The sequence below is a fragment of the Musa acuminata genome, chromosome BXJ1-7 (genome assembly GCF_036884655.1).
Source record: "Musa acuminata AAA Group cultivar baxijiao chromosome BXJ1-7, Cavendish_Baxijiao_AAA, whole genome shotgun sequence".
NCBI lineage: Eukaryota > Viridiplantae > Streptophyta > Magnoliopsida > Zingiberales > Musaceae > Musa > Musa acuminata.
In genome coordinates, this window is record NC_088333.1 from 33685234 (window position 1) to 33711981 (window position 26748).

Sequence of the window (26748 nt, forward strand, 5' to 3'; positions counted from 1 at the left end):
ATAGGATTTTCCTGTACACTCTTATGAAAACTTTTTGAAAAATGAGTTTCCTCCTTCAAGCAACGAACTATAACATAACAAGGAGAAGAGATATTCAAAGTATCATATGTGTCATGCCTTCCTTTATGTGCTTGATAACCTACTGGAATCACATCTACCATGCTTTTTGATAATGCTACCATGCTTTTTGTTGATGACAAAGGGGGAGAAAAATATGAATTGATATGGTTGCTATTACTAATGTTATGATTAGGCCATACCTGCTATCACTGATAATGATATGGTTGCTATTACTGATATTGATATGGTTGCTATCACTGATACAATAATTAGGCCATACTTGCATCACCAAGAAATATATGATTGCCATATGAACTGATATCTTACCATGTGATGCAATGCTACACTTGCTAAAATATTCGAAATGTGTATATCATATGATATCAAAATCTTGCTTCACAGCTTTACATGTCGATATCTTACAATATGATAAATTTCTACAATAACCATCATTCAAATTTGTTAAATTTGAAAATGTATGTCAAGCCTTGACATCATCTTCAAAGAGATACATTATGATAGGAATCATGATGGGAATATGTCTCTTGAATTTATAAAGTTTTTAAATTCGAGAAGTATGGCATATAGACAGGGGGAGTTAAGGTTAACTCCATTATCAATTGATTGTCATCATCAAAAAGGGGGAGATTGTTGAATCTCGGATTTTGATGATGAAGTCAATTTTCATTTGTTGTCTAATGTATGTGTTGAGATAAGTGTGCAAGATTAACTACGATGAAAGTAAGACATGCAGTAGGAGTTGCGCCGGAGTCATGACAATGATCACGTTGGGAGTTCGAGAGCTCGACGGAAGTTCGGACAGTCATCGGAGGTTCTACGGGAATAAATCCGAGAAGTCCAGAAGCTTGCCAAAGGAGCTCGTCGGAACTTGCCAAGTGGATCGTCGCAGTCCAGGAGTTTGCCGGAAGTCTGCAGGAGCATCACCGAGGGTTCATCGGATGATCGACGGAAGTTCGCCGGAAACTCGTCGGAAGAAGCGAGTGACGCACCGAAGCAAGCTGCAGAATATGTCTTAGGAAATAATCATAGTTAGCACTTTGATTAAGTTAGAAATGGGAGGTGATCCCATTAGCTTAATCCTGGGGTAATTGGGCCCTTGAAGAACTCAAATTGGGTCGAATGGTTCAACCCATTCGGACCCAGGTTGCTGTGAGAGGTGCAACCGCCCAGGCAGGGAGGTAACACCGCCCAGGCTATGTCTCCCATTGAGACTGGGCGGTGCAACCGCCCCAGCCAAGAGGTGCAACCGCCCAGGGCTCAGTCTCCGAGCGAGACTGGGCGGTGCAACCTCCTCTGTCAGGAGGTAGCACCGGCAGAGCTCAAGTTTCGAGCTCTACCAGGCGGTACAACCTCTCTAGTCAAGCGGTGCAACCGCCTGAGCTTGGTCTTCGAGCTCTGGCAGAGAGGTGCAACCGCCCCTAACAGAGGTAGCACCGCCCAGAGGCTCAGTCTTCGAGCTCTGCCAGGCGGTGCAACCGCCCCAGTCAGGAGGTGCAACCGCCTGATCCCGGAATTCCGGGATTTGATCGTTTTGAGCTCCAAATTTGAACTGGGTTGGGGCCTATAAATACCCCACCCATTCAGCACTGAAGAGATACAGACCTACACCGAATTCTTGATCTTTTCTGTGATTCTAAGAGCTCAAATTTGTGTAAAGTCAAAAAGTTCTCCTCTTTCTGTTCTTCAAGTCTTGAGTTGTAAAGTGAGGAGAGAAAGGTTCTGTAAGGGTTGTCTCCTGAGCCCGTCAAAAGGAGTGAAACTGTAAAAGGGCAGTTGGCCTTCGCTTATTGAAGGAAGGCCTCTAGTTGACGTCGGTGACCTCGTCGGTGGAGAAAGCCAAAAGTGGAGTAGGTCAAGATTGACCGAACCACTCTAAATCTCTGGTTTGCTTTTACTTTGAGCACTTTATCATTACTACAAACCTCCTACATAGCTACTGCCCTCTGCGCTTTTACGAACGAGTCTCTAAGTTCTGTTCTTTCCGAATCTGCATTCAGACGTAAATCAGTGTTTTCGTACGATCTCTACATTGCAGTTTACGTTTACGTCTTGATTCTGTTTATAACTACAAACTGATTTCTACGCTTTTACGAACGAGTTTCTCTGCAGTTTACGTTTACCTCTTGATTCTGTTTATAACTGCAAACTGATTTCTGCGCTTTTACAAACGAGTTTCTCTGCAGTTTACGTTTACATTCCATTTATAACTGCAAACTGACTTCTGCGCTTTTACGAACGAGTGTCTAAGTTCAAATCTTTCCGAATCTACGTTTTAACGTAAAACTGTGTTTAGACGCAAACTGCGCTTAGACGCAATCTGCGCTTAAGACGCAAATTGCGCTTAGACGCAATATGAGCTTCGACGCAATCTGCGCTTAGACGCAAACTGCGCAAACTACGCTTAGACGTAATCTGAGCCTAAGACGCAAACTGCACTTAAATGCAAACTGTGCTTAGTCACAATCTGCATTTAGACACAAACCGCATTTAGACACAAACTGCATTTAGACGCAAACTGCGTAAACTGTGCTTAGACACAAACTATGTTTAGACGTAAACTGTACTTAATCATAAGTAATCTTAGAATCGGCTTTTGCATCAAAATAGTTTTTATCGAATGAACGCAGCTTTCGTTTTTAATCGCTGAAAGATTTTCGCTGCACTAATTCACCCCCCCCCCCCCTCCTCTTAGTGCTCTCGATCCTAACAGTTTATTCATGTAGTTTTTATTGAAATTTCTAATTTAAAGAAAAATGATTTTGATGATGATCTTGATTTTGATAATTTGAATTTAAATGAACCTCCTCCTCAAAATAGCAACTTGGATGCACCTTCTTCCGAAATTTCCTTACCCAAGGAATGAAAGTATATAGATGCTCATCCAAAGGAGCTAATTATAGGATATACATCAAAAGAGGTTCAAACTCGTTCCTCTTTCAAGAATTTTTGTGCTAACGCCGCCTTCCTTTCTCAAATCGAATCTAAATGCATTGACGAGGCCATAAAAGATGATTTTTGGGTTATTGCAATGGAAGAGGAATTAAATCAATTTGAGAGGAATAAGGTATGGAAGCTTGTTCCTAGACCTAGTGACCATTTAGTCATTGGTACTAAATGGGTCTTTAGAAACAAGCAAGACGAAAATGGTATCGTGGTTAGAAACAAGGCTAGATTAGTGGCCAAAGGTTTCAACCAAGAAGAAGGTATCGATTACGAAGAAACATTCGCTCCCGTGGCTCGATTAGAAGTCATAAGGATGCTCCTTGCCTATGCTAGTAGTAATAATTTTAAACTGTTTCAAATGGATGTCAAAAGTGCTTTCTTGAATGGTTTTATTTCCGAAGAAGTATATGTCGAACAACCTCTCGGATTTGAAAATTCTCTTCTTCCTAATCATGTATTCAAATTGATTAAGGCTCTCTATGGCTTGAAATAAGCTCCTAGAGCTTGGTATGAAAGGCTTAGTTCCTTTCTTATTTTAAATAATTTTACCAAAGGCAAGGTTGATACTACATTGTTTATCAAATATTTTGAAAATAATTTTCTTATTGTGCAAATTTATGTTGACGATATTATTTTTGGCTCTTCGGATGAATCACTATGTGAATCATTTGCCAAATGTATGAGTCATAAATTTGAAATGAGTTTAATGGGTGAATTAACTTTCTTTTTAGGATTACAAATCAAACAACTTAGTGATGGTATATTTCTTAACCAATCTAAATATACATTAGAATTGTTAAAACGATTTAACATGGATAATTCAAAAGCAATAAACACCCCTATGAGTACTGTGACTAAGTTAGATATGGATGAAAATAGTAAAAATTTTGATCAAAAAACATATAGGGGAATGATAGGTAGTCTACTCTACCTCACCGCGACTAGACCAGATATTATGTTTAGTGTAGGACTTTGTACTAGGTTTCAATCAAATCCTAAATTATCTCATCTTAAAAGTGTTAAAAGAATATTTAGGTATCTTAAAGGAACTCCAAATTTAGGATTGTGGTATCCAAAATCTGAAAAATTCAATCTAATAGCTTATGCAAATGTCGATTTTGGCGGATGTAGGATAGATAGAAAAAGTACATATGGAACATGCCAATTTTTAGGACATGCACTTGTTTCTTGGACTTCCAAGAAACAAAATTCAGTTGCACTATCTACGACGGAAGCCGAATATATTGCTGCAAGTGCATGCTGTGCACAAGTTATTTGGATGAAAAATACATTAGAAGACTATGGAATTCACTTTAAAAACATTCTCATAAAATGTGATAATACTAGTGCCATTTGTCTTACTAAAAATCCAATTCAGCACTCTAGAACTAAGCACATCGACGTTAGGCATCATTTCATACGCGATCATGTCCTTAACAATGATGTTGTTCTAGAATTCATTGACACAAAGCATCAATTAGCAGATATATTTACAAAAGCTTTGAATGAAGACCAATTTGAATTCATTAGAAGGGAATTAGGTATGTTAAATTATCCCTAAGAATAAACTTGTTTGAATGGATTTTCCGTAAAGTTTTTCATCCTCTCTCCATTCCTCGATGAATCTGATCCTTCTCTTTCGATTATAAATGGCATGTTAAATTATCTTATCCTATCTTGAGTCAAACACCGCTCCCATCTGATTAAGATTAATGATTTTATGATATTTTGTGAATCTCAAAATTGATTTTGATGGCTTAATTATGAGTTTCAAGTTGACAATTTAAATTTGAATGAGTTTGTATTCGAATTATGATCTTACTACTTGAATTTTTTTTTTAATCACAATCTCTTCCTTGTACACCTACAATTGTTGTTATTTATAGAAAGAAGAGATTTGATAAAATGGTTGAATGTTGAATTTTCCTTTATGATGAACTCTGCGTAAATATTTTAGCATACTTAATTTTGGATGATAAAATTTTTGTATGATCAATGTTATAATCACAAATTATGTACTTCAAGTCTCATTCCCTTTTTGTTGATGACAAAGGGGGAGAAAAGTGATGACTTGTACCATTTTGATAGCATGACTTATATGAATCGCAAAAGCTTGTATGAATGTCTTTATATGCCTTGCAAAATGCCTTGCAAAATCCTTGAGAATATCATAAGCTTGATTGATCATATTGAAAGCATGCCTTACATCTATATCATGAAATTCATGTTGAAAATCTTTATCTCCTGTCGTAGTAAAAATTGTCTCTTATCATTCGACTTGAAAATGATTTTCATCGAAGTTTCGCATTTACTTATGCTTAATGAGAATAACGATAAGTTCTACGGTTAGAACTTATCGGTTTATGCTTGAATTCAATGGGATGGAATTCAAGTGTTTTTATCTTCTCATAATATGGCATATAGATAGGGGGAGTTATGTTTAACTCCGTCATCAATTGATTGTCATCATCAAAAAGGGAGAGATTGTTGAATCTCGGATTTTGATGATAAAATCAATTGATGGGTTAATTGATCTAATCCATATTATTGAGTTAAGTGTGCAGGATTAACTACGATAATCAGAAAACACAAAGCAAGAATACCGGAGTCAAGTTTGATGGACGTTTAAGAGTCTGAAGAATCGTCGGAGATGCTGCCGGAACCAACCGAGAAGAAATCGGGAACCTATCGGAATTTTTGGAAGTTCGCCGAAGAGATCGTCGGAGGTTCACGGAGATCACCGAGAAGGCTCAGCTACTTGTTAAAGTCATCACAAGTTCGGGAGCTTGCTGGGAGTCCATCGGAAGAAGTTCGTCGGAAAGCTCGCCGGAATAAGACTCGACGTTCGCGGTTGAAAACTTGCTTAGGATGTTTTTTTGTTATGTAGTTCACTTGTAATTAGGATTAGGATTAAGAGATAATCCTATATCCTGGTTATGGGCCAACTGGGCCCAAAATTAGACTTGGTTTGGGCTAAATTTAAAGCCCAACAAGTGAACCGAAGGGTCTGGCGGTGGCACCGCCCAGCACTGTAATGTCTGACAATGATAGGCGGTGGCACCACCACTGATAGGCGATGGCACCGCCAGCATCAGGAACCCAAAGAGAATTCAAATTTTGGAGCCCAAATTTGAATCCTCTTAAGGCCTATAAATACCCCTCAAATCTCAACTGAGATTATAACTTTTTGAGAAGCAATTGATTGAGAGAAAAGTCTTAGAAAGTCTTAGCAAGTCTTGTTTTCAATTTGCTAGAGTGTTCTCCTCCTTCTTTCTTGCTGAAAATTTGTAAGAGGTTGAACTGCTTGTAAAAGGTTGTAAGAGGGGTATTTGCCCTTCCATTTCAAGAGATTTGCTAGTGGAAGGTGGGAGCCTCATCGAAGAGGGGCCTCGCAAGTGGATGTAGGTCATTTGACCGAACCACTTTAAAATCGGCGTGATCTCTGGTTTGCATTTCATTATTGCTATTTACATTACTGCAAACCTTCTTACATGATTTATTTCCTTATTACCTTTGCTGCACAACCTTAAGAATACGCTTTCAAGTTAAGCTTTTTAAGTTTCGTTCTTATCGTACGAAAGATTTGTCAAAACCAACATTTTAATCCGCTGCACTAATTCACCCCCCCCCTCTTAGTGCCGCTCCGATCCTGATAATTGGGTGGTACCATTGCCCAAACAAAGCTTGGGAGACCGAGCCTCTAGTAATTCCACTATTAGATTTGGTGGTGCCACCGCTAGACCCTACTACAAATCACTGAATGGGTTAATTAGCAGACCCAATTTAGTCCTAATTCGAGCTCAATTAGTCCTTAATTGAGTTAGTAGGGTTACATCTAAATCTAACTCAAATTAAGACCTAACTATAACAATTAAGACTTAAACAATTACAAAACAAGAAGCTAAGTTGTCCGGCACATAATTTGTTAGTCCTGCATCACTTTTCTCAAAACATGGATTAGATCGTAAACTCATCAATTGATTTCATCATCAAAATTCGAGATTCAACAAAATTAGGAATCGAAAGAAATCATATATTATGTAATAAAAATAATACTACAATTAAAATATCAAAAATAATAATAATTTTAGTAATTAAAAATATTTAATAAATCATCTTATATGATATTTAAAATATGCATTGAGGGTCCAATATATTTTTGAAATGTGAATTAGTACTTGAAATATTTTTAAAAAATCATATATTGCTTGAATACTCTATCGGAAATGCTTAAATCCCAATACTACATTATGGTAACATTAAAATTTTAATATTTATGGGATACTAATATAATTTTTTTATAATTTTAAAATATCATATGATATTATCTAAACTTTTAATATTAATAAAATAATTTAGTAAAAAAATAAACATGATTTATATTTTCTATAAGTTAGAATTTTATTTCTTTATTTTTAAAGGTTATTTGATATAAATATGTTCTTGCTATTCATAATCTTATTAAGAAATTAATAGAATAATATTTTACTATTCATAATCCTTTTAATTTCACTTTTACCCTCCCCCCCTCCCTTTTTTTTCCTTCCTCTCCTCACCATCTACTCATCCTACTAGATAATTTGTAGAGATAAGAAACATGAAATCTTCTAGATTAATATAATTGACTGAGAAGATGTTGTCTTTCAGGCTATTACAAAATATACATCACTCTAAAAATAATAATTCATTATAAAAATATAAAAAACTATTTCTCACCTCCTCCTCTTGGATTTAATTTTATTTTATCCCATTTTAATAAACGTAAAAAATGTTAAATCCTTATCCCATTTCATAATCTATCTTTTTTTTATCATTTTATGTCATTTTCAATAATTAAGAGGAGGAAAAGAAGAGAAAAAAAGAGAAGAAAATAGAATTATAGGTATGGAGTAAAATAAATTTATTCAAATTAAATTATAAATTGAGAGCAGGTTCTTAACGAGTTATGAATAAGAGGGTTGCAAAGAGTAATCTTTATTTTTAATAAGATTATATATATATATATATATATTTCTTATTTACTTATTAAATTAAATAAAAATATATATTCGTTTTTGAATACACATCAAAAAATTAAAAGAATAAATTTATCATAAAATATTTAATAGATTTTTAAAATATCATTTTATCAAATAATACTTACATCAGTACATATTTAAAATATAATTTTTATTTATTATTTCTCAAATACTCAAAGCATTCTATAACTATACATTCACTCAAATCTTTTTCTTTAATTATATTTTAAAAATATAAATATGTTTCTATGGTACTCATAACCAGTTATAATCTCATTAGATTTTTAAGATTAAATATATAAAACAAAAAAGAGATTATTTTGAAATAATTTGGAGAACGTGTAATAAAATGAAGTAGAATTACATGATTGTGATGTCAACCATGTAAACGCAGCATGGCTCCACGAACCATGTCAAATTTCACTTGGGTCCGCCTTTGTTCCCTTCCACTGATCCATGGCATGGGGACGTCGATGAGGATCGTTTGTCAGCATCACATGCGATAAATAAAAGAAATAATCCCGAAGAAATAAAGGATCGCTCCCTGCGCCGGCCAAATCTTTGAGGGGAATTGATCGCAATAAAAAGGTTTCGACGAGGTGAGGAGCCACGGCGAGCGTATCCTCTCCGTATATGCCCATCCTCGGTGATCCGATCTCCTTCCCTCGCCCCATTCCTCGATTCTCTACAACGCCGGCCGCAGCGCGCCTCGGCGGATCCAGGTCGGTGGCCCCTCCTCCTCTTCCTTCTCTTCTTGTCCCACTTTGGTTACGGAGCAGTTCTTTTTCCCTCGATTTTCTTTTTCAGTTCAAAAGATGACGTCGCTGAGGCAAAACTTAAAAGGGAATTAGTGGCGGATTTGTAGTTTTTATTAAATTTCTTGATGAATATCTTGCTGTTCTGTTCTTTCATGTTTATGCTCTCTTGCTTTGACTGCTATTTGTGTGCCTGAGATTTGATTCCTTTAGCCTCTTTGACGATAGGACGAATTAGGGTTTCGATGAGTTCTGAAATCTAATTTTGTGTGGGCTTAAAGTGCGTTGTGCCTTTGATGAGTTCTATTTTTTTTTTTTTCTTTTTGCTAGTAGCTGGTTCTCTATTGTATATTGTGGAAGGGTGTCTGGTTGTTTCGCGTACTTATTCAAGCAATTTTCTCAAGATTTGATCTTTATTTCCTGGAACCGTTTTCTGTACTTGGGCTTTTTAGATAGGTTTTTTTTTCCTGGTTTTTTTTATTGACATATTTTCTTTCCTATTTTTGAAGATGGCGGTTCTTGTTGCACAATGATCCTGTTGTAGACGGTGATTGTTTTACTGATCTATTTATTTGCATGTTCTTTGTAAGCATACACTAGCTAGTGCTATAGGATTGTTATTGGATCGATAAAATAGCTGACTGTAGATAGTGTAGCTAAAGTTCCATTTTTGGATAATATGAAAAAGGCTTCCCATGGTCTTCTTCTATAGCATATATAGTACTGAAAGTGATTCTTCCACATGAATTATTCTAAGATGGTATTATCAGTAAATAACATGACAATGTTCGTTGTGGGACCTTTATGTAGATTGAATTTCTTATTATGACGAGATATCACAAGGTGACTTAAGGACATAAAAAAGATCATATCAACTGAGTTCAGAACTAGGATAATGAGCTCATGAGCTTGGTCTTACTTCACCGTCAAGAAACAATGAAACAAAAGAAGACTTCTATATCCAAGCTTAGCTTATATGTAGCTTGCTTCATTTTAGGTGTGAAGCAATGTCAAACCAGAGTATCCAACGAGCATAAGCGTTAGCTCTCCTCGAAAAGGAGTTGATCCAGCCGTACAGGCTACCTTCTTATGACTTCGCTACAGTCACTAGTCCCACCTTTGTTATCGCTTTCCTTGTGATTAAAGTAACGACTTCAGGCATGGTCACCTCCCATAGAAGTGATGGGCAGTGTGTACAAGGTCCGGGAATGAATTCACCATTGTCTGGTTGACCAGCGATTACTAGTGATTGCGGTTTCATGCAGGCGAGTTGCAGCCTGCAATCTGAACTGAGGATGATTTTTTTGGGTTAGCTCACCCACTAAACCCCCAATGTGTGTCTGAGCAATGTTCACTAATACATGAAGCACTTTCTTATTCTATCAAGTTTCTTTTCTAGTATCCTTGTTGACTTTTCATTTGAATGTCGAGTACTACATGCAATCCAGGTTATTGCAAAAAATTGATAGTAACTTGGAGATCAATATCATATTATTTCTCCAAACTAAAATTTTAAGTGTATATACTCTTTTAAGCCATTTGCCTATATTCTTTCCTAATATTAATTAGTTTAATCGTCTTGTTGATTTACTAGTTTTGTTTGATATGCCAACATGTTGTTAAAGCATTCTTGAGACATTAGCATGGTTGCTATTTGTCTATTTTCCCTGTTATCTAAATATTGAATCTTCATGATCTATTAACACAAAACTCAACAAATCATATTTTCTAGTTTCAAAACTTTGGAATTATATACTGGAAGGTATAGTTTGGGTAGTTCTCTGCATCAAAGAATACATATTCTGTTACATTTCTATGGAAGTGAATCATGTTGTGTTTCTTTTTATTTATATCTTACAGTCAAAATGGAAGGATCTGGCAGAGGAGGGGGCAATGCTGATGTGGTTTTGCAAAATTACAAACTAGGAAAGACTCTTGGTATTGGCTCATTTGGTAAGGTGAAGATCGCTGAGCATTTATTGACAGGGCACAAAGTTGCCATCAAGATACTCAATCGCCGTAAAATAAAAAACATGGAAATGGAAGAAAAAGGTATGCCACAATTACTATTATGCAGATTCAGATATATATGTTATAGTTTTTGGTTTTATTGGATTCTCCATTTGTAGAATAGTAACATTTATGTTACAACTTTGCTAGTTACTATATGTAGAATACCCATAACACTCATATTGACAGATTGATGATGTATTATTTGTGATATAAGTGTTTGTATTTTCAAATGGGTAGTATTTACTATTAGGATCACATAAACTGCCCTCAATCTGGTGACAGTTAGTCCTAGAAGATACTGTTAACACTCATCCTGATATTTATTTTATCTGTTAGACTTGCAAGTTTGTTATTTGGTTATTTCCAGCTGGTATTACCTAGTAAGCTCATCATATCTTATTCTATTAAAATGCAATGAGCCATACTTTAATTTAGCATTGAATCTCTAACTGAATAAATGATGAAATTTTCATTGCATTTCACAAATATACATGTAAAATTATACATAGCTACACAAACTCGAGTATCTTCATTAGCTTTTTAAGAACACATCTTCTATTTTCATTGTATGAAATCCTAGAGTAATTAAGGCAATGTTTGTAACAGTATGGTCCACTAGACTTACTGGCCCAATAACTCGGAGGCCTTAGAAGTGCTTATGCCCAAGTGTAGAGAGTAAACTCATCTAACTCTATATATGCTTAAACGTTGGGTGTAGGACTAATTGGGTACCACAACCTTTCCTATTCTAATGTTTGATAGCCTCATTAAAGCCCCAACCAATATTGTGGTTTGGCCTTTGCTTCATCCGGTAATGGTTCTTTCCTACATGGCCTTTCACTACATTTGCCCAACAATAGGTCCACTTTGGTACCATATGACAAAACTTGGCCCAATAGATCCACTTATCCAATAAATAAGAGGCTTTAAAACTGATGAGGATAATAATTGCGATAAGACTCGCGTGACATTAGCTGCCCCAAACGACGCCTCACGCCTCTGTTGACCTGACAACACCTGGTCAACGCATACCGGAACGCCTACCAAGGCACATTAACACCCTACTCAGGCTCGATCCCTCACGCCACGCCAACGGCTATGTCAGACGCTACCAGAAGTACGATCCTGCTCCCTGCGGGCAGGCACATCAGCCAATGGTAATCCTCCCTATTAAAACCCTCATGCTCCGAGGAAAAGGGGAGGAGGAGAGAGGACACCAGCTTAGATAAAAAACCCCTACGACTATTCACTAACTTGATCATCGGAGGGGTCGGGCCGAGCTCCCCTGACCCAACCTTTGTGCAGGCATGAAGGCGGAGGTCTCCCACTAAACGCCCAGGCGAGGAGTTCCTTCCCGGAGGAAACGACGACCTCGTCCCGATCAGATCGCTACGATCGACCACCTCAGCCGTCACGAGGATCCTCCCTGGAAGATCCCCCCTCATCCAGACCTGAACCAAGCCGCGTCGGCCCCGAGGCCACGGCTTAAAGTTGTTCACATCAATATTTTGGCGCTAAAAGGAGGGCCAATGTCGAGGGATTACCCGATCGACTCAGACGAACCCGCAACTGAGGGGTCACACCCGATCGGAACTTCGGGGGAACATCCCCCGCACGGAAATCTTCGTGACGAACACCCCGCCACGACCTCAGAGCGCTATTGGCGGATATTCAACGACCCGGGCTTGTCGCCACCCGACGGCGCCCCTGCCGACCCGTCACCCGTGTCGTCCGAGGCCTTTCATGACCTCACCCATCAAGTTCGAACTCTGACCGGTATGGTGCAGTCCATTATTCCACTCGTTTCTCGTCCGCTGCACCCGCTGGCCGTCCAACCACTACGGCAGCAGGAGCCACCTGTTCAGGCTCGCGCGCCACCTCGGGAGCACCCCGCTTCGCCTCGGGTCCCATCGGTCCCGCTCGGGGATCGAGTGACGGCAAACTCGAGAGGCCACCCGGAACCCGAGGCGTTATCTTCGGATTCGACGGACTTCTTGTGAGCCCAGTTGCGCTTCGTCAGTCAGCGGCTCGACGAGGTGCAGAAGGAGGTTCGCACGTCAAAGGAAGAGCTCGGGGAGGACGCACATGAGGGATCTCCATTCGTCCCCGAGATACAGGATCAGATAGTCCCTCCGAACTTCCGTCTCCCCTCTCTAGATGCATATGATGGCTCCACCGACCCAATGGACCATGTAGCTGCCTTCCGTGCCCAAATGGCGCTGTATGGAACTTCTGACGCTTTGATGTGCAGGGCGTTTCCCACAACTTTGAGAGGGCCAGCCCGCGCGTGGTACAGCGGCCTGAAGACCGGGACGATCGCCTCCTTCGACCAGCTCATCAAGGACTTCGAGCTTAACTTCCTGGCCAACGCCCAGCCAAAACGTCCGTCGCACTACTTCTCAGACTCAACTAGAGGGAGGACGAGCCCCTCTCCCATTTTGTGAATCGCTTTGCAACACAAATCCGGGGGTTGCTGAATGCTCACCCCTCTCTGTTGATGCAGGTGTTTATGATAGGCCTGCGACCTTCCAGATTCTTCTGGTCCCTCGTGGAGCGACCCCCCACCGCGGTACCTGAGATGCTTCAACGGGCGAACCAGTTCGTCGCGGCCGAGGCCTGGATAGCCAGGAAGTGGGAAGAGCACAAGAGGGTCAGGCCGGAGCCAGCTCGAGGACAACAGTCTGTCACGCCGAGGCGCAGATTGGACCGACCTGACCCGCCCGTGTTGAGGTCCTCGTTACCCCCTTTGGGCGTATCCCGAACAGAGATATTTCTCCAAATAAGGGAAAAAGGGCTACTCAGGGCCCTCGTCCCGATGAAAAACCCGAGGGAACTTGCCGACCAGTCCAAGTATTGCCGCTTTCACCGGCAAAGCGGGCACGATACTGAGGAGTGCTGCGAGCTAAAGCGGCAAATCGAGGAGCTCGTCCGTAGAGGACACCTCAGTCGGTACGTCCGATAGAATAGGGAACCTTCGCCCCGTCCGGAGGGCCCCGTCGAGTGCCACATCGACGTCATCACAGGCGGCCCAGCATCCGGAGGGATCAGTATGTCCGGAAGGAAGGCATACGCCTGTTCCGCTAGGGCCAATGCTCCCCGACGCGGCCCCGACCCCGAGGTCGCATTCCCTCCTGAGGGCGCTGAGCGACCAGAGCATGACGATGCGCTTGTAATAATCATGATCGACACGGGGAGCTCAGCCGACGTGCTTTATCTTGATGCTTTCTAGAAACATGGGTTAGCTAAAGAAGCCTTGGAGCCTATCTGCTCGGCGCTCACAGGGTTCACCGACGACTCGATCTCGCCGTTGGGAGCCGTCACCTTGCCCCTGACTTTGGGAATGCCACCCAAAATAAAGACGGTGATGTCCACCTTCTTAGTGGTGGACCTCCCTACTGCATACAATGTCATCCTCGGTCGCCGCACCCTCAACAAGAATAGAGTCGTAGTCTCCACCTACCACCAGACGGTGAAGTTCCCGACCCACGCGGGGAAAGGCGAAGTCTGGGGAAGCCCCCGCGAGTCCAGACAATGCTACCTGACGATGGTTTCGCTACACAAAAGGGCAAAGACCGACCGACCTCTAGAGGACCCAAGGGAAATGAAGCGGCCGACCCCACATCCTGAGCCGACGGCACCCACTTGCGACGTGCCGTTGGTGAAGAATCGGCCGAACCGGACGATCAAAGTCGGGTCGGAGCTCCCCGAGCAAGAGCGGGAGCAGCTCGTCGACTTCTTGCAGGAGAACGCCGACGTCTTCGCCTGGTCGCCATCTGACATGACGGGCGTCGATCCAAAGACCGCCCAACATCACCTGAACATATCGCCTGATGCGCGGCCAGTGAAGCAGAAACCACGACGCCAAGCTCCAGACAGACAATAGGCCGTCCGTGAAGAAGTGGAGCGGCTCTTGGCAGCTGGCTTCATAGAAGAAGTCAAGTACCCGATGGCTGTCTAATGTAGTCCTGGTGAAAAAATCTAATGGGAGCTGGAGGATGTGTGTTGACTACACTAGTCTCAATCGTGCATGCCCAAAGGACTGCTATCCCCTCCCGAGGATCGACCAGCTGGTCGACGCAACCACCGGGCATGCCCGCCTTTCGTTCATGGACGCCTTCTCCGGCTATAACCAGATCAAAATAGCGCCCGAAGACCAAGAGCACACGGCCTTCCTCATTGATCTAGGAGTGTATTTCTACAAAGTTATGCTGTTCGGGCTGAAGAACGCAGGTGCTACCTATCAGAGAGCCGAGAACAAGATGTTCGCCCAACAGATCGGGCGAAACATCGAGGTCTATGTCGACGACATGATCGTGAAGAGCCGTGCAACCACGGATCACCTGACCGACTTGGCCGAAACATTTGCCACGCTACAGAGGTATGGTCTGCGACTCAACCCGGCAAAGTGTGTTTTTGGCGTTAACTCGGGAAAGTTCCTCGGATTCATCGTACACGAAAGAGGAATCAACGTCAACCCGGAAAAGGTCCAGGCGATCATCGATATGCAAACCCCTCGGACAATCAAGGACTTGTAGCGACTGAACGGAAGGCTCCCTGCCTTATCCCGGTTTCTATCCCGATCTGGTGATCGTTGCCTCCCCTTCTTCCGGGCGCTGAAGAACCCGAAGGACTTCCAATGGACGGCACAGTGTAAAGAAGCTTTTGGACAAGTCAAACGACACTTGGCCAACCTCCCCCGCCTTGCCTCGGTCTCTTTTGGGGAAAAACTCAGTATCTATTTGGCTGCCTCCCAGCACGCGGTCAGCTTCGTCGTGATCAAAGAAGCCTCCAGTGAGCAACTACCGGTCTACTACATCAGCCATGTCCTGAATGGGCCTGAGGAGCGGTACCCGCCAATAGAGAGACTAGCTCTGGCACTCGTGCTAGCGGCTCGGAAGCTGCGCCCCTACTTCCAAGCCCACCCAATTGAGGTAATCACTGACCAACCGCTCAGGCAGGTTTTATCTAAATTCGATGTTGCAGGTCGGCTCCTCAAGTGGTCGGTAGAGCTCGGAGAGTTCGACATACATTACGTGCCGAGGACTGTCGTCAAAGCCCAGTCCGTAGCTGACTTCGTCGCGGAACTTGCTCAGACCGAGGATGAGGGTTCCGAGTAGTCTGAGGAAGCGTGGATCCTACACGTGGATGGCTCGGCTACCTCAAGCGGCGCGGGACTGATGTTATCAGCCCCCGACGGACGTTCATTCGAACGCTCCCTCCGCTTCGTGTTCCTTGCAACCAACAACGAAGCCGAATATGAGACACTCCTGGTAGGACTCAGGCTGGCCCTCGAGATGCAGGTGAATGCCATTCACGTCCTCATCGATTCGCAGCTGGTGGCCGAGCAACTCGGCGGCGGATACGAGGCTAGGGAGCCAACCATGGCAAAGTACTTGGCGGAGGTAAAAAGCCTAGCCTCCAATTTCTCTCACTTTACAGTATCTAGGGTACCAAGGTTGGACTCCAAAACCCAGTCCTGGATTGAAGAGCTCCCCTTTCGCGCCATCTCGGTCTCGGCTGTATCTTCAGCCGACGCGTGTGCCACATGGGCGCAGGAGATGCTGTGCTTCAAGCGCGACGGGATTCTTCCCACCGACAAGGCTGCGGCTTGGCGCATCCGTCGAATGCAGGCATGGTACTCCGAGGTGAATGGACGGCTCTACAAGCGGTCCTTCTCGCATCCTTTACTGCGGTGCCTCGGGCCTGAAGAGGCTCAGACGGTCTTGGTCGAGGTCCATGAAAGGATTTGCGGAGAGCATATCGCTGCGCGGACTTTGGCTTACAAGGTCCTTCGCCAAGGATACTACTGGCCCACCATGTCCCGAGACGCGAGGTCTTACGTACAGCGGTGCGGCCCGTGCCAGAGGCACGCCCGAACACCCCGGCAGTCGGCGGTTCCGCTCGCCCCCATCGATTGTGCGTGGCCATTCGCGCAATGGGGATTAGACCTCCTCGGCCCTTTCCCACCAGCCTCGGGGCAACGGAGGTATATCGTCGTGGGAGTAGACTACTTCACCAAGTGGCCTGAAGCCGAGCCACGAGCAACGATCACGGAACGACAAGTGGAGAAGTTCGTTTGGAAAAATATCGTGACTCGGTTCGGTTTGCCCAGAACCATCATCACGGACAATGGGTCCCAGTTCGCCAGCGCGAGGTTCCGAGAGTTCTGCGCGAACTACGGGATTCAGCTGAAGTTTAGCTCGGTGGCATACGATTGGTGGAAGTGACCAACCGATCTATTCTGGACGGACTCAGGAGGAGAGTGTCTGCGGCCCGGTCGGCTTGGGTGGACGAGCTCCCAAGTATCCTATGGTCCCTACGGACCACCCCCAAAACCGCAACAGGATAATCCCCCTACAGCCTCTCATTCGGAACCGTGGTCGTCCTACCCCCCGAAGTGGTTTTCCCTACCCCTCAGACGAAAAACTACGATGAAACGACGTCGACCCAAGGAATACAAGCCGGCCTCGACCTTCTCGAAGAGCGGCGTGCTGACGCACACCTGAAAGATCTCTCTTACAAGAGAGTCGTCGCCAGAATCTATAACCGCAAGGTACGGTCTCGACCAATTAAGTTAGGCGACTTGGTCCTGCGCAAGACCGAAGTCAGCGACCCGACCCGAGCGCATGGCAAGCTTGCCCCTAATTGGGAAGGACCTTATCGGGTTATCGACGTCGTCCGGGTCGGCACGTATCAGCTTGCGACCATGCAGGGCCACCCTTTGCCGAGAACGTGGAACGTGCAAAATCTCAAGAAATTCTTCGTATAAAGGAAAGGTGAAGTAGACAAGGCAGAAGTCTGAAACAAAAGTTTTATTGAAATCAAAACCTGATTACAGGACCAGACAAGCTACAGCACCAGACCAAACCCCTAGGTTATTATAGTGTTCTACCCTATTTCTCGGAGGCTTCGGCGTTGTCGTCAAAAGGGACCTCGTCTGGCATATCGACGCTCTGGTCCTCGGGGCAGGAGGCGAAGGGGTTTTCCTCGACCTCCAGGTTGGGGTGGCGTACCTTGAGACGAGCCAGGGCAATCCGATACCCATATTCATAGGTAACCTGCCCCGACCGGATCAGACCAAGCTGAAAGCCCGAGGACTCTTTGTAGTCCTCGATCAGCTTCCTGTCTTTCTCCAGCCGCTGACTCCTCTCGGCGGCCAGGGCGTCGGAAGCCCCCTTCACCTCGGCGCGCGCATCCTCCAACTTTCGAGCGAGGCTCGTCGCCTCATCCCGAGCCAAACGAGCCTCGATCCTAGTCACCCTCAGGAGCGTCTAGAGCTCGTTATTCTGATCCTTGGCCGCCTTCATCTCTGATTGGAGGCGCGCCGACTCCGCCTCCAGCTTTGAGACGCGTTGCTCTACCGCCCTCGAGACGGAGGAGAGGCGTGTCACTTCCGCTTCCAGATCGGAGGCACGCTGCTTGGCCGCAGCGACCGCCTCCGAAGTCGCCCCTGCACGGACCTCCTCAATCTGCCGACGCAGCTCGGCGTTGCGGTCGCTCAAAACGTCGAGGGCCCAACCTGCATCACGGACACGGTCCATCAACGCTATAGTATAATGATGGCCCTGCATAAAGAAAGAAGTCAGAACGAATACCGTTCAGGCATAGGCAGGGAGTCGCCAGCAAGATGCTTACCCACAGCAACGACTTAGCAGACTTGCCCAGCAAAACGTCCGAGGGCATGGTGTATAGATCCCGAGCCATATCGGGATGAAGCCCGCCTCGTGCGAAGGAGGCCGCGGCCTCCCCGTCGGCCCATACCCGAAGTCCGCGGGTCATGCCAGCCCACCGGGCGACCAGCGGGTCGGAGGGCTGGCCCTCCGGAAGTCCGCCCATCACCCGAGCTTGATAGGGCTCGTCCTGTGCTCCCGCAGGGAGGCGACACAGATCGCGGATGGAGGGTTCCCGAGGCGCCTTCCCCGCCCCTTCATTGCTTGGGCCGGCCTCGCCCTGACCAGGGCCTCATCGCCGATCACGACGGCCTGGTTCAACAATGACCTCCCTGGCCCGATGTGGCGGCATATCCTCCTTCTGGACGCCGATCTTCGATTTCTTCTGGGGCCGACTGGCCTCTAGTTCTACTAGCGCTTCTTTTGAGCCGGCCCTTGGCTCGGCCGTTTGACGCGACGACATGACCGACGAAGAGCGCCCACCGCGCACAGCGACGAGGTTCACCATCTCTGCACGAAAGCACTGACATTGGTCAGAACACCAAAAACGATCTTTAGGAAAACCTTGACGCTACCCACTACGGGCATACCTCGAGGCGCCGGGCTAAGACCGGCCTCGACCAGCCACCACTCGGTCATTTCCCGGATAACCCAGGAGGCAGGGAGAATCTCCTTGAGCCGCCGAAGGTCCCTGCGCTCCTCGTCGTTCAGGGCCGGGGCGGTGTTGTCAATCACGCGCGCCGCCCACCGGAGCCCGAAGCCCCAGTCCTCCGAACGACAGACAAAAAAGAAACGCCCCTTCCATCCCTTATTAATGGAAGGAGCCCCGCTAACCCGGAAGCCCGCTCGGGCGGATAGATAGTAACACCCCGACCCCTTGGAAAGGCGAAAGCAAGAGAGGAAGAGAGACCGGGTTGGGGTAATATTGGCGTAGTGACACTCCCCTAGGAACGTCACCAGATTGCGCCAGGAGTTCGGTGCCATCTGTGATGGGGAAATGCGCCACCACGAGATACAAGAGGTGATGACGGGATGCAATGGGAGGCGTAGCCCGGCCTCTGCGCGGCCTGCCTGCCTGCCTGAGTCGTGCTCCTCGGCTACATGCGGCCCGAGACCACAACCTCTGCGCGGCCTGCCCGCTTGAGTCGTACTCCTCGGCTCCATGCTGCCCGAGACCACTACCTCTTCGCGGCCTGCCCGCTTGAGTCGTGCTCCTCGGTTGCACGCTGGCCGAGACCACTACCTCTACGCGACCTACTCGCCTGAGTTGTGCTCCTCGGCTGCACGCTGCCCGAAACCAGTACCTCTGCGCGGCCTGCCCGCCTGAGTCGTGCTCCTCGACTCCATGTTGCCCGAGGCCACAACCTCTGCGCGGCCTGCCCGCCTGAGTCATGCTCCTCGGCTCCATGCTGCTCGAGACCACTACCTCTGCACGGCCTGCTCGCCTGAGTCGTGCTCCTCGGCAGCACGCTGCCCGAGACCACTACCTCTGCGCGGCCTGCCCGCCTGAGTCGTGCTCCTCGGCTCTATGCTGCCCGAGACCACTACCTCTGGGCGGCCTGCCCGCCTGAGTCGTGCTCCTCGGTTGCACGCTGCCCAAGATCACTACCTCTACGTGGCCTGCCCGCCTGAGTTGTGCTCCTCGGTTGCACGCTGCCCGAAACCATTACCTCTGCGCGGCCTGCCCGCCTGAGTCGTGCTCCTCGGCTCCATGCTGCCCGAGGCCACTACCTCTGCACGGCTTGCCCGCTTGAGTCATGGTCTCGGCTACGTGTCGCCCGAGACCACAGCCTTTGCTCGGCTTGCTCGACTGAGTTGTGCTCCTCGGCCGCACACTACCCAGGGCCACCGCTACACATCCAACCCTCATTAAATACTAAACTCCACGATTCCCACACCCCTGGCAACGGACCGGCGACCTCCCGGCAGGGATAGTTTCTTAAAGTCGAAGTCATGCCTCGGACCCTCCTTTTACAGCAGCCGACGCATAGCTTCCTTCGGGGGGGGGGAATATGATGAGGATAATAATTGCGATAAGACTCGCGTGACATCAGCTGCCCCAAACGATGCCTCACGCCTCTGTTGACCTGACAGCACCTGGTCAACGCGGACCGGAACGCCTACCAAGGCACATTAACACCCTGCTCAGGCTCGATCCCTCACGCAACGCCGACGGCTATGTCAGACGCTACCAGAAGTACGATCCTACTCCCTGCGGGTAGGCACATCAGCCAACGGTAATCCTCCCTATAAAAACCCTCGCACTCCGAGGAAAAGGGGAGGAGGAGAGAGGACACCAGCTTAGATAAAAAACCCCCTGCGACTATTCACTAACTTGATCGTCGGAGGGGTCGAGCTGAGCTCCCCCGACCTGACCTTTGTGCAGGCATGAAGGCGGAGGTCTCCCACCAAACGCCCAGGCGAGGAGTTCCTTCCCGGAGGAAATGACGACCCCGTCCCGATCGGACCACCGCGATCGACCACCTCACCCGTCACGAGGATCGTCCTTGGAAGATCCCCCCTCATCCGAACCCAAACCAAGCCGCGTCGGCCCCGAGGCCACGGCTTAAAGTTGTTCACATCAACAAAAACCATGTGGCTCATAGATGCTCAAGGCCAAGTTATTAAAAGTAAACCCATCTAGCCCTATATACATGCCATCACAGTCTTCCTCCCACTTTGTATGGTTCCTTCACCAATGGCCAATATAGTTCGTGAAATGCATTTTTTGTAATGTTCAACTAAATGATTATCTATATAATATTTATCTATGAATTTTTTCCACAAATATATCATACAATATTACTCTCTTTTTTGTTACTACCATTTTTAAGGTTTTCTACTCTTCTTATCTTTTTTCTAACATTTTGTGGTTTATAAACATACATTACATCGAAGCACAAAACAGGAGAGACGGACTTGTCATGGACATGCTAACATGATGTCTTAAAACAATAGGACACAACATGCATCCACACTGTAATTAAATATATATACCATCTTATCATTTCACATTTTGAGTGCATAGTTTGTATGGTTTACACAGTGTGGGGTTATTTTTGTTCTGAATATTTCATCCATAAGTATCTATTTCTGTTTTTTCTTCTTTATATGATATTTCTGCACTTGCGAATTGCCCAGATGACAGGATCTAATATTTGATATCAATTGTGCAAGGCTATAATCCAACATTCAAAAACAATATAGGATTTGGAAGAGGGCATGATCACAAAATAAAAAAAATTGAAGTTACAAATAAAAACATCTGTTGTTTGCAAAAGTATATTAGTCACAATTGATCATACACCCAAATTCTGTCTAAAAAAATTTGTCGAGTAGAAGACTAAGCTCAACATATAAGAGGTGCCCTGAGACTGCAAAAGGAATCAAGAGCAAGAGGGAAGCATGGTAATGGATGTCTCACATGCTTGGTGGTGCTTAAATTCTTTGATTACCAGCATATCTCTCAGACATACCGAGGCCGATTGTGATCCTTGTCTGAGAACCCAAATGCTTCACAAGGAGAACCCTGACCTTTGTCTCTTGGTCTCTAATGCTTCTTCTTACCATTGCAGAGGAAGCTCTGAGAGGCTGGGGTTCTGGTAGAGATCCACCAACCAGAAGTCCGTATTGTCATTTGACTGGGGAGCTCAGAGGACTTGAGAACATTAGCTTGACTATGCTTTATAAATTTGCTTCCAAATAACCATGTTCTGCTACCTTTTCCCCCCTTGTGTTAGTGTTTATAAGCTTATTGTTGGGTACATATAGCATCATGTCTGATGCATATACATATCATACACATAATGTGTGTCCAACATGATCATGGCTTCAAATCTGTCATATTCATGCTCTGGAGAAACCAAAATTTGGATATTTATGAACAGTTCCGATAATATTTCATGACCATCTTGTCAGAACTATTGTCTATCTTCTCATTCATTTGTTACTGTTTTTCTAGGTGAATTTTCTCTGTATTTCCATGAGGCGAGAGATCACTCATGATTATCTCATCTGGATTTATTATCTATTCTCTCTTTCATTGATTAATATTTCTTTAAATGACATTTGTCTGTATTGCAGTGAGGCGAGAGATCAAAATATTGAGATTATTTATGCATCCACATATCATCCATCTCTATGAGGTAATAGAGACACAGTCAGACATTTATGTTGTGATGGAGTATGTTAAGTCAGGTGAGCTATTTGATTATATCGTTGAAAAGGGAAGGCTGCAAGAAGATGAAGCTCGTCGCTTTTTTCAGCAGGTACTTGAGATTATATTTCTTGTTCATCATTTTTTCTGTAATGCATCGTGAAATCATAGCCGTGATGATTTTTCTTTGATAAGCATAACTCTAGTGTTGAACTTCTGTGCAATATTTTCTAAATTTTTACTGTGGAGTAAAAATAATGTGATGGATGTATTGCTTAGAAAGAGCTCAATCAATGAAAATATCCGTTTGGCAAATCCAAATAGTTCTAACAACTTTTGGTTATCAGTTATATAATCTGTTCAGTGTGTTATTTTTGATACCTTTAATATATTGGCTTTTGTGGCATACTAATACTGATGTTTGCTTTAAAAGCCTCTTTTTCCTAACAAGTTTATCAAAATATTTGTTGCATTGTGGCATTCTGTTCTACCAAGATTGAAGCATGTCTAACTATTTCTTTCCTTCACTTTCGGTGAATATCCATGCTTTCCTCAAACAGATTATATCTGGCGTTGAATACTGTCATAGAAACATGGTAGTTCATCGAGATTTGAAACCAGAAAATTTGCTGTTGGATTCAAAATGTGACGTTAAAATTGCTGACTTCGGCTTGAGTAATGTCATGCGTGATGGCCATTTTCTGAAGACTAGCTGTGGGAGCCCCAACTATGCTGCTCCTGAGGTATGTAGTTCTTCCGCTGTACAAGTTTTTGTACTCTATTTATTTGACTTTTACTATTTTCTTGTCTTCAACTTTAGGTAATTTCTGGGAAATTGTATGCTGGGCCTGAGGTCGATGTGTGGAGTTGTGGTGTTATTCTTTATGCTCTTCTTTGTGGAACCCTACCCTTTGATGATGAGAACATACCCAACTTATTTAAGAAAATAAAGGTAAGAAATCTTGGACAAATCAGACTGTCACTCCAGCTGTATAGACAAATACAATAATCTAACATATCCTATATTATCAAAATCTTTAGGGCGGGATATATACCCTTCCTAGCCATTTGTCTGCTCTTGCACGCGATTTAATTCCCAGAATGCTGATTGTTGATCCTATGAAGCGAATAACCATTCGGGAGATTCGAGAACATCCATGGTTCCAGACTCGTCTTCCTCGTTATTTGGCTGTACCTCCACCAGATACTATTATGCAAGCTAAAAAGGTAAGTTCCGTAGGTGTTGTTAATTAGTCAAGTCATACTCTATTTTAGATGCCATCTTAAAACTTTCTGGATTTGTAATATTGTGTATGATTTAATGATGTGCATTTATTAGTTTTTGTTACTGGCTAGACGTTTCACTTAAAAAAGAGGGTACCTAGTGCACAAGGCTCTCGCCAATGTGGGGTTTGGGGAAGATCAATGTATGCAGTATTACCTTTAAATATTTTAAGAGGCTGTTTCCATGACTCGAACCCTGATCTCCTAGGTTGCAAAGGATCAACTTTTTAAAGTGGCTAGACGTTTCACTTCATTTGGCAAATAACTAAAAGGTTTGGAAGAAAATTTTTATAATAAGGTCTATTTCACGATGAAGTCTCATGATAAATGGTTCTTAATCAAAATTGTTTATTCCTTTGGCAAGCTAGTTATCTTTTTGTTTTAGTGCTGAGGAAATGATAGATATACAAAAAAAAGAAAGGTTAATTGTGGGTAACTTCTGTTCTTATGGTTTCTTCTAGTTTTCTTTGCACTGTTTCTAGTGAAATCTGATTCATCATACTGGTTAAAAGCATTAAATGGATGTATATTTGCACTGTGCTTACTTTTCACTCTTTTCGTTTTGTACCTTGTTTATGTTATTTCCAAGCAGATGTATCTGTTCTGGTGCTATGGAGTGGGCTGATTAGTGTTTATTTGTATTTTCTCAAGTTATCTATTCTTCGATGGATGCCATGACAATTCCTAAGATGGGGATTACTTTTGGCCATTCTTGCAGATTGAAGAAGACATTCTTCAGGAGGTAATCAAAATGGGCTTTGACAAGAACCAGTTGGTTGAATCTCTTCATAACAGAATTCAGAATGAGGTATCTGATGTGATTTGAAGCTTCTTTGACTTAACCTTCATTTTCTGGAATCGTAACATATTATATGATTGTTTTTAATAACCTTCCGTTTCTGGAATCATAACATATTGTATAACTGTTTATAATCAGGCAACCGTTTCATATTACTTGCTTCTGGACAATAGGTTCCGTGCTATGAGTGGCTACCTTGGGGGTGATTTTCAAGAAACTATGGTATGTGCTGCATTTTTATAAGTTTAACATGTAGTTCTTACCAATCTCTGTCTAGCCAAATCTGCAGAAGTGTTAACTGTATTCCTGTTTGCATAACATGTAATATTAAGTGTGTTATTTAAATGCTTGGTTTTACAGGATTTTGGTTTCTCACGCATGGGTGCAAGTGAAGCTCCAGCTATTGCACATCATCTACCAGGATATATGGATCCACCGGGAATTGGTTTGAGACCGTCCGTTCCTGTTGAGAAAAAATGGGCTCTTGGACTTCAGGTCATCACATGTTTATCTTGTCTATCTTTACATTACTATTGATCAATCCTCTTCCTGACTTGAATATGTGTTTTGACTGACAGTCTCGAGCTCATCCTCGTGAAATAATGACGGAGGTCCTTAAAGCTCTACGAGAACTAAATGTTTGTTGGAAAAAGATTGGACATTATAACATGAAATGCCGATATTTTTTTGGCATTTCTGATCATGCAGAGAGCATGTTCAATGATTCCCTGCATGCTAACCATAGTGTTAGCGATGAATCTGCCATTGTTGAAAGTGACAATGTTTCTGGGAAAGAATTCAGCACGATCAAGTTTGAAATCCAGGTATCATCCCATGCTCTCAGGTTCTATATAGTGGCACGTATATCATGTCTGACTCAGTTTGATGCACTTGGAAAGGTTATGGCATGTGGTCTACGCTCTGTGGATAAATATATATATGTTAATCAATTTACCGTTTGTCTTATACTTTTAGTTCAGGTAACGTCATTATTTGAATTCTATGAATAATACTTCTTTTGTGTTATGAATCGCAGCTCTACAAGACCAGGGAAGAGAAGTATCTCCTCGACTTGCAGAGGGTGAGTGGGCCGCAGCTCCTCTTTCTCGACCTATGTGCTTCCTTCCTTGCACAGCTTAGGGTCCTATAACCTTGGAATTTTCTTCGAGGTTCTCTTGCTCCTTTCTTGTGAATATGGAATTGCTTTACATCAAACGGATACACATGTCACTTTGACCTTGTTTCGCTCATTCAGTGCCTGGCTCAATGAGTTTGCTTTCTCAAATGACTGCCTGTTAGTTATGCCAATTATCACATAACTAATTATGCTACTTATCCACGCTACTGTGGAACTGGTTTAAATATGATGTACTTACTTTTTTTTTTTTTTCGGGTTCTCTTAAGATATTATACTTTCATGTTGAGTGTCACTGCATATGTCATGATGGTGCTGAAACTAGTTGCATGGAGGAAATCTTTCTGTTAGATGATGGTGTCACATGCCGAGTCTGAGCAGAGTGAATCTATGGGTAGCACAAGATTTCTTTGTCATCTTCAATTCTTCATACAGGTCACTCAGACGGGGCTTCCTACCCGGTGCACATCTTTGGTTGGGCCCAAGAGTTTGCTACGAAGGATGGCCCAAAACTGGAGAGTTCTAATTATTCGTGCCCATAGGTCGTACGTACCAACCACTACAAGGGGCTTTTCGGAAGGACGGCCATCATAATAAAAGTCAAGACAATCTCAAATAGGACATTCTCGTCGACAACACCATCATCAACGCCAACAATGACCGGAACTCAACATGCATACATTCCCTTCTTCTTTTATTTTTTTTTCTTATTTACCTAAATACTTATTTCTCTCCTCTTTTATCTTATGAACCAAACGTCCATGTTTTCAGTTTCTTATTTGCTTAAATATTTATTTCTCTGCTCTTTATCTTACAAGCAAAATAGATGAGTGAAGTGAACTGAGGATTTTTTTCCCCCCTCTCGGATGCCAACCGAGGAAGCGAAAATAACTA

The 26748-nt window shown here is 44.0% G+C and overlaps 1 protein-coding gene across 1 annotated transcript; it reads left to right on the forward strand.

The window, feature by feature from the left end:
- The first annotated feature begins 8500 nt into the window (after positions 1–8500).
- LOC135679073 (SNF1-related protein kinase catalytic subunit alpha KIN10-like) lies at positions 8501–26149 on the forward strand. The gene is made up of 11 exons (XM_065192471.1): positions 8501–8764; positions 10658–10849; positions 22564–22748; positions 23197–23379; positions 23457–23588; positions 23678–23863; positions 24639–24728; positions 24858–24941; positions 25080–25214; positions 25298–25543; positions 25756–26149. The coding sequence occupies exons 2-11, from the start codon at positions 10663–10665 to the stop codon at positions 25867–25869; spliced, it is 1542 nt and encodes a 513-aa protein (XP_065048543.1). The 5' UTR covers positions 8501–8764; positions 10658–10662; the 3' UTR covers positions 25870–26149.
- Positions 26150–26748: the final 599 nt, after the last annotated feature.